The 9,385-nt window shown below is 32.4% G+C and overlaps 1 protein-coding gene across 1 annotated transcript; it reads left to right on the top strand.

Moving 5' to 3' along the window:
* Window positions 1-6,401: 6,401 nt before the first annotated feature.
* LOC149566419 (photosystem I reaction center subunit N) lies at window positions 6,402-8,830 on the top strand. Its single transcript, XM_089819771.1, has 3 exons — window positions 6,402-6,754; window positions 8,299-8,345; window positions 8,479-8,830. The coding sequence occupies exons 1-3, from the start codon at window positions 6,490-6,492 to the stop codon at window positions 8,608-8,610; spliced, it is 444 nt and encodes a 147-aa protein (XP_089675897.1). The 5' UTR covers window positions 6,402-6,489; the 3' UTR covers window positions 8,611-8,830.
* Window positions 8,831-9,385: the final 555 nt, after the last annotated feature.

Below are 9,385 nucleotides of genomic sequence, written 5' to 3'. Positions count from 1 at the left end.
TAGTTGTGTGCAAAAGATGGGTCTCTAAAGAAGCAAGATAATTGGATGGATGAATGTAATAAGTTATTATAGGGTGAATGTAATAAGTTATTATAGGATACATTAGACACCGTTGAAGCTGAAGGAATATCTCTTGAGGGAGCTTGTCAACATATGGAGTTGATGATCCAACTAGAGTATGGGGTTATAAACATGAATCATAGTGTAGATACTTATGCATCAAAGAAATATAAAGACCATTTTTAGCAACTTCATCGTCAAAAGAGGATTAGTTTGTCTTTGTTTGAAAAGTTCCAATTGTCATAAGTTGCTTTCTTATGATCAAAATGCTTTGTAAAAATGCACCACTCTTGGGTCTTTTTCATGTATTTAAAAAGTCAATATGTAATATTTTTGTCATATCAACAAGACATTTTTATGTTTTTATAGTATAGTAACCTTTTTAACAATAAAAAAATTAGTACTTCTGTCTTGTTTAAGTTGGAAAATCTTTATTTCAATCAATTGTCTATTATAATAATTTGTACTAATTATTTTTTTATATCTTAAATACACATTTGTAAGGCTTATATTATGTGATTACAAGTGGAAAAAAATACAAAAATCATCTAAGACAAAAGAATGCTAGTTCTATTTTTTTTACTAATTGGTCTTTCGTAAGAGAGTTAGACTAATGGTAACTAAAAATTTAAAATCATAACATTTAGGATTAGATAGCTAACATGATCATCTAGGGAAGGGTTTAAACTTTGTCTTTTAAAGTTATATGCAGGGTTAAGAGACCTGGGCAACTCCATTTCCTAAGTAGAAGAAGGAATTGCTCCATTTGTAAAAGGAGCCATATTTAGAGTTATTAAAACATAAATCATGTCACTATACAAACAAACAAAAAGGCACAGTAAGGTGGTGGAAAGATTAACAAAGAAACAGTAGCACAATAACCAAGATAATAAAAGAAATCGAGTTAATAAGAATAAGCTACCTTAAAGATATATGCCACTTAGAGATAGAAACTATAATTATAAAAAAAAATTGTATTTTCTTCTATAAAAAGAATTAAATAAAGGACTTAGTTGGTAAATAGGTTATTGCCTAGGTTCTATAGAGCCTAAAGTGCAAGGGAATTTAGCCACAATTAGTTAATCCCATTATTTAGCCAAATAAATTAGAGGATTTGAGAATAGAGTAAGGCATAATCATAGAATTTTCCAATTTGTTAATTTGGGAATCAACAAGTTGACTAGCATAAAACAATTTGATAGACCATTCAAATTATCATTTGCATTTGTTTTTGTGAGTTCAATAGAACACACTAGACTATCAACTCCCTCTATACACTCTCTTTGATGAGTAAAACTATCATATCATAATTTTCTAGACCATTCCCCCTCCCCCCTCTCTCATCTATCTCTCATGAATGACTTGACACATCACAAATAGATATCTAATGTCATCCATGGTTATATTTTGTCTATCCTTCCTGATTCCATAACACAACACACTTTTATAGTTGATTGAAGCATGAAGTCTTATAGACTATTATTGATCTACACTCTTTCTTGTTTTGTAGATGTTTGCTTATGCTTTTGCAATAGATTTTTAAGCATGATGCTAGCTATTTAAATAATTTTTTTGGTGAGGTCTCTTCAACTAGTTGACTTGGAATCATCTTTATATGTCCTTGCACATGAATGTATAAGTTAAGATCCTTGATTTGGGGGCCCATGTCCTTAAACTTATCAATATCTTATCACTTTGCAGTTTTCCTATGATCTTCATCTTTCTTAGTCTTTCTTCCAATTTATTGCAAGCATGAGATGGAATGATAATCCAACTAAACTGGACATTGAATATAGCCTCCTAAAAACTAATCACCCTTAATTATGTACTCATCTTAGCCCCATTCAGTCTATATGGTTTTCGACATCAATTTCACATTCTCCCAATATTTATTGGACATTTATATATTTAAAAGAATATTATGAGTCCTCACTTAATTGACTTTCACCAAATTTTTCCATCTCTTCAATCCAATATAAGTCTACCCACTTTAAAGTTTGAGGTGTCATTTCCACATTTTTCAATCTCATATCACTGTGTGGCTCATCTTTTAAGACCTAGACAATGTTAGTGTTCTCCCCTTAAAATTTCATTGAATTTTGATGCGAATAGGATGGTTTTTTGGGTAGAGGGAAACCTTTTGGGTACAATTTCATAAAACCAAATGATTCCTAACACTTTTTTCTTGAAATTCTAAGAGCAGGATTCTATGGTTTCACATTCCTCAAAGTTATTCCCCATAAGTCATTATTATTTTTCTAAGTTAGTCTAAAGGTAATTTTACTTTGAGATCTCTATATAAAAGCATCCCTTTTTGGTGTTTAATAAGAACAAATAAGCATGGACAATCAATTTCTCAAGAAATTAAGACATTATAGGTTTTTAAGCATCCAAGTTTTTAGTCCTTCAAAAAGTTCTCCTTTATCGTCAAGATTTTGGAAAACTAAAAAATCCATCATCCAAGGCTTATCTTCATGATTTCATTTTGGGTTTTTGTGAGGATAAAGCTATTGCATGAACACTTGTGATCCCATCCAAAGAAGTATTGTGCTATCAAGGTATAAGGTGACTTACAATTTAGATCTAACTTATATTTCATGTTTCCTTGGGAAATTTCTTTGCATCTTCAAGGTTGATTCCTAAATTTTGGTTTGACTAAGGAAAACCCTTTTAGCCAACCTTCTTCCCCATTTCTCTATGTGTAGGAACATGTTACAAAGTTGTCATACAAAATTTGGAAAGATAAAAAAACTATCAAAAGATTTCTAGAAATTTTGATCAAAATCACTAGGTACAGAATGCCATTGTTCTTCTATACCCATGTATATGGTTCTTAACCATATTGTACCCTCTAGAAATAGAACACAATTGGAAGGACGTTTGATACAATCTTCAAGTCTCAAACTGCATTTATAGGTGCCTAGGGAATCTCAACGATTAGAAAATAAGATTTGTAGCAACATAGTTCATTTTGCCTTTCTACGTGCCCTAAAATCCTTCTCAAATTCTCTTTGTATCTACTTTTTATTTCAATTAATTCACTTTGTAGTTGGATTATTTGTCTTGTCTATCTCCTCAATTTTGAACAACAAAGGAATAAAAACCCCAAAGGTTTTGATATTAAATTGACATCTTTCTTACCAAGTGGTGTCATTCATACTAATCTTGAGGTGGTTTTGTTTTCAAATGTGCATTATGAATTGGAGAAAAGAGTCTTTTAATGTAATCCCATTTTCATATTGTACAAAACATTATCATAAGTACTGATACGATAATATTACATGACAAGACATAAATGACATTATCATGAAAACATTCTTGCATGGAGATTGTTGTAAGTCATTAGTCCACATTGATTATATTTGAAGAATGCTTAGACATCATGAGATGAAATATTACCCTTGATATGCTGCTAATGTATGCTATGTTATGATGTATGATGATGTATGATGATGATGAAAATGAACTAAATTATTTCTTAGATAGGGTTATCAAAGTATTTTGTGAATTAGGTTGACCTCTAAAAATCATATTAACACATTAGGATTAGGAACCTATTAGTGTGATCTAGGAGCTAACATATTCAAAATTGCACCTAACCTAGAGGGACAAATATGCCTAAAATATCAATAAAATCCCCCAAAAAGGTGAACAAAGTGTAACTAGACGATGTCAAAATCACCATGGAAACATATGACATTAACTTTTCAATATAACGGTTAATAGGCTTATATAAGTGCAAGGTTAAAACACACAAAGACTTTTGCACAAATGATTGCAAATTTTTATATGGTTACAATTTGCTATGCTACAATATATATAAAGTTTAGCTTGCTTGTGCATTCCAAAATGCATAATCATTTGTAGTGGGTTGATCAAGACATCACTTTGGTTTTAATTATTACATAGTTAATTAAATTCAAAGACTCTATGTACATGATATTGATTCCTCTCCACATCATCCTCAACTCACAAAAGACACACCAATCAAAATATCCTTTTAGTCCTAATAGTTTAGTATTTTTCAATTACTATGTTTGAATGTTCATAACATTAAAAGAGATCACCATAAAATGCATTTATTGCCTATTATGTGGTAGATCATCTATTTTAAGAATGTACATAGTAATGAATCTCAAAAACCAACATTAAATCATGAAGTGACACCCAAAATTGAGTTTCACCATGTGAGGAATATGGTTTGTGTCAAGATGAATATTATTTTCCTATAGTAAACTCTATCATAGTACCTTATAGAAAACCCCTTGGTCATCAAGTCTTTGGGATTTGAGACCTACAATTCAAATCACCAATAGAAAAATTTCTCTTTTCCTATTCTAACACGACTTTACGTAGGTATTATAGGTGCATGGGTTGAGCACAAGATTTTGATCAGTTGGGCTCTCTCACCAACTCTTGATTTAGAATGACTCTTAACATCATCACCTTACCTATTCTTTGATCATCATCAAGTATCATATCATTGTTTCTTCTACCAATTTAAGAATACACTCACAAGTTTGATCTAATTTAAGGGCACACATGTGGCCTTGATTTACTTTATCCAATTTCAAAATCATTCAATTTAAATTCAACTTAATATTTGATCAATTTTTATTTGATAACTCATATGCCTTATAGTTTAAATTATGCCTATATCAAGTACATATAAAAGAGCCCTACTCCTAGGTCATTTATCACATGCAAAAATCAATCACTTATCATTCACCACTCTCCATTATGACACTAAAAAAGGGGACTAAACAATCACACATCTATTATAGTTCTATTTTGTATAACTCATTTTGATTAATATAATTCTTGTATTAGTAAATACCAAAGCTTAGTCCCTGCATTAGGTTACTCCATCCCTTGTACTTTAGTACGTGTATCTTCTAATTCTTTTTCAAATTTTTTGATCCTATCACCAATTCTTAAGGCACAACATGAGAAGCTAATGGACTTGTCATTCCTAGCATAAAAAGATCTAATAGTAGGCTTCAATCACCAAGCCTTCTATTTCTTAAGTTATGATACCTACTAACATTTATCATAAGACTCCAAAATATGAAGACTTCAATTAAATGCTACATTTTTTATGTGAAAATCTTGCTCATAATATTAAGAATTGTATGTGACCCAAGGGCATCAATTAGTTGGTTTGGTTGCTAGATAGGTAGATAATCAATGCACATTCAAGCTTCATCTAATACCCAAGTTGATTTACCCTACCACACACATGGTGACTTCCATGTTGGTTACTATATGACCCAATGGGATTAGTCTCACATTCGTTCGCGGCTTCCTAATCCAACTTGACAAAAAGAAAGAGCAAGGCAAGATAAGTTGGACACTGGATTGGGTTGTCAGGGTACCCACTAAGATACCAAAAAATAAAATAAACTAAAGATTAATAATTGTATACAAACCATGATTAAAGTTCTATACAATTTCATTTTTCATATGTATATTCATCTTAATTATCTATTTCTATATCCAATCTCAAAATATTAAAAATGACATTGATAATTTTATTATTAAACTAATCGATTGATTTGATTAAATTTTGGAAAAGATTGTTTTCTCATTTCCAAAGATTTATCAATCAAAGTTTGTAAACTAAACATAGCTACTAAAACTCATCGACATTATATATATTTCTAATAACTAAAGTCTAATGGAGAAACCTAATTTTGGATCCCTCCTTGTCTCCTATTTATTACTTCTAGAAATTATATTGATGGAGAACTTATACACTTAAAGAGAGGCCACAAGTTCAAATCTATCATGAAATAGAAAATGTGAAATATGATATGTGGGCATCATTTGTAGTAGAATTAGGTTGGGTCCCATGGGAGGGGGCTTCCTAAAAAAATAAAGTTGGAGCCACTTCCTATTTTTAAGGATTTCTTATATAGCTAGCGGTCTCATAAATTATGTGGTCTACTTCAGCTAAAAAATTTAAGCTCCAAAATTTTAGGAAGTTGGTGGTGTAATGAAATTAATAATAACTTCCTTATTCTCTATATTGTGCATAAAAATAACAAAAAAATCAATTTTTTTCTAATATCAAAAGTTTAAAAGTGACAAGTGGCAAATAACATCCTTAAGTTGGTGGGGCAATTCTTGCTAAAAAGTAGAAAAAAAAGAGAAGATTCCAAATAATCTTTTAACAAAATGAAATTTTATTAATGACACTACCCACTTTCTCAAAAATGGAGCTTAAGCCCCCTCATTAGCTACCTTAAATATTTTTAAAAAAACATATAAGATAGTCCCATGTTAATGTTACTGTTACTATTATTGTAAACGATTTTTAACCTTTTCTTCCCTTTTAATTGACCCTTAAAAATTCCCCAAAGATCTGCCTCTTTGCAGTCCCCATGATATTAACAATGATATCTAAAATATTTATCCCCTTTCCAAACGATGTCTGCTTCAATTTTTCTCACAGCCTTCACCTCCATTCCTCGAATCAGCCACATAACCACTGGATATTACAACACGTCTGTATTCGCAGGAAGCCCACAAATTAGTTATGCGCTCAAATCTTCATCCCCATGCTCAAAAACCCTTGGAAGGAGAAATGCTTTATTGGCATCCACATTTCCTGCACTGCTACTAAACTCGGCGTTCCTCCCCTGCATTGCTACAGCTGAAACAGTGAACACCAAAGGAAATGAGCTTATAGAAAGTAAGTTCCTTATATATTATGTCTTTTTTCTGCAAATGGCCACAATTAAAAAAGTGAGCTACTTCTACAGTCCAGGGTGCATAATTGGAACACAAACTAGGTATTGTTATTATAGTCTGGATGATTGTTTGTGTTTTTATTTTATTTTATTTTATTTGTTTCTTTTAAACGATGGAGGGTTTGCAGCGAATTGTGTATAGCACAAGGGCATTTGGGTTTACGCATCTGTGGTCGTGGTTTTGAATTACATGGACCTATTTTAAATCTTAACCATATGATACAGTACGAGCATTGCTTCTGTGGACGTGCTCTGAAATGAGGAAAAAAGGCCTAAATGACCTTGAGGAATAATAAGTTTATTGGAAGGTTTGGTTTTGATTGGCAATTAGCAGCATAGATTCAGATCGGTCAGGGCTATTTGTTTCAGTGTTCTTGCAATGAAGGGTATTTTATTGTCTGCTTTCTTGCTAAGCTTTTGACAAATTTATCCAAGAAATCAAACTTGCTAATTAGCAGGATTTGCACAAGTTAACTTATCATCTAAGATATACATGATATTATTGCATTGGCCACAACATGCATTTCTTAAGATCAAAGTCTAATTATTTCCTCAAAATCAGTCTGAGCAGTCTATGATTGTTAAAAAAGTTTTTTGACTCTTAGAATTCTCCCTGCTTCCATCTTGTGGCCTTCATCCACTCCTTAAGACCTTTCCTTGCTCCTATCTCATTAAACTAGGTGTGCATACCATGTTTAATATGGCGAAGAGATCAGTTTCTATGTTCTTGCACTTATTGTGATTCCCATCTGTGGAGATCCCTCTACCTGCAAACTTTGTATTATAGATAGTGTCTTCTTCAGTGCTTTTATGGTCGAATAGGTATGAAGTCCAAAGCCTTTGCACTTATTATGATGGTACTTGCCAGCCCATTTAGACTTCCCCTAATGTGCATAACTAGGCCTATCTCGGCTTAGAGCTATTAACTCCTGCACCCATTGTGATTGCCAATCTTCAGTTCAATGGACCTCCAATGGACCTCTCTCTATTTCTGTAGACATGAAGGTAGATGTCTCTGGATCTGATTCTGTGAGTGTTTTTCATCAATGTCTCAGATTACATTCAGTGATCCATCACAAGGAACTTCTTGTTATGCTTTCTCTCTTCATCCTGATGATGGATCATGGTATATGATCTGAAACAATGATGAAAAAACACTCTCAAAATCGAATCCAAAAACAGCATTCAAAAAATGTTTTTATCCAATTATCCAATTCAAATACGGTCCAGTAAGGATTAGTTCCAGTGTTCTTCCATTCATTGTGTTGACCTTTGTGAAACTCCTTCCTGGTCTCCAACTCCAACTTTAACGAATGCCACTGTGCCTATATACATAAACCAAGAGGTAAATCTAGAAGCAGGGGATTTGTACACGTTTTCATCACAACAGCATGAAGGGTTGGGTGGCCTCCAATGATTGTGTCAATGTTTTTAATTTTGAAAAAGTAGAATGAAATGGCTGACATTGAATATGCTTGTACAACAGAGCTTTTAGAGAAGTCCAAAGCAAACAAGGCTAAATATGCCAAGGAGGTGAGAATTTCTGTTTGTTCTTTCCTTCCTTCTTGTGTTGGTGTGCACTCTTCTCTTTGAGACAGTGAAAGAGAAGGCAGAGGAAAGGAATCTCCCCTTTTACATCTGACCCGCATTCTATGACATATTGCAGAGGCTAGATGATTACTATAAGCGCAACTACAAAGATTATTTTGAATTTATTGAAGGGTCCCTTAGAAACAAGAAGGAGGAGATGTCTGAGGCTGAGAAAGGCATTATCGAATGGCTTGAGAAAAACAGATAAGAGGATTGTTCATAAGTTTGGAATTTGATTAATTCCAACATCTGTATTTTAGGAGTTATTACATTTATTTTTTATCTAGGTGCTGCAACTATGCAGACCTCCTTTTCAGCGACCAGTAAATTAACATCAAAACCTTATTTTTGTGCAAGAAAGTTATTATGAAGTAACTGGGATATTTTGGATAAGTATATAGACATTCTGTTAATTGCTCCTTTCAAAATCTCCACTTCAAGTTTTTCTTTTCTTCTCTAATTTTGTAAATACAAGTCCAGCTTTAACATTACATAATACATACACTTACATTTTTAGAAAAGACTAGATTGCTCGAATACACTTTTTTTGAACCACGTTTGCAGAATCTGAATAATCAATCATTTTTTCTCATTTTGATTTATCTCGGGCTGACCCATAACTAGATTTAAGAAAATATCATATTGCTCTGAACACAAATCTTTGTGAGCCAAACTCTTGCAAAAAATGGATAATCAATTGTTTTAAATTTTATGTTGGGATTCCATCAGTTTTGTGGTCAAATTTGCTTAGTTTCAATTATTTTCAATAGTTCTTGGGAGATTCTCTAAGTGATTTTCAGTAGAAATCATTTGTCTCTAACTGTATTGCTTAGTAGAAGCTATTGGAGGATTTCAAGGTGGGGATTTCGCTATTAATGCTTGCTGTCTGTTGTTGGAGCTCCCCTTTATTTATTGTTATTATTGTAGAATCCAAAAACATGTAGCAACAATCTAAAACAGGGATAAAAACAGGGCAGCACATA

This window comes from Cupressus sempervirens, chromosome 3 (assembly GCF_028749045.1).
Source record: "Cupressus sempervirens isolate cs-2001-9-10 chromosome 3, ASM2874904v1, whole genome shotgun sequence".
In the NCBI taxonomy this organism is placed as follows: Eukaryota; Viridiplantae; Streptophyta; class Pinopsida; order Cupressales; family Cupressaceae; genus Cupressus; species Cupressus sempervirens.
The sequence above is the reverse complement of the archived record's forward strand: the minus strand, read 5'-3'. Positions and strand labels throughout refer to the sequence as shown.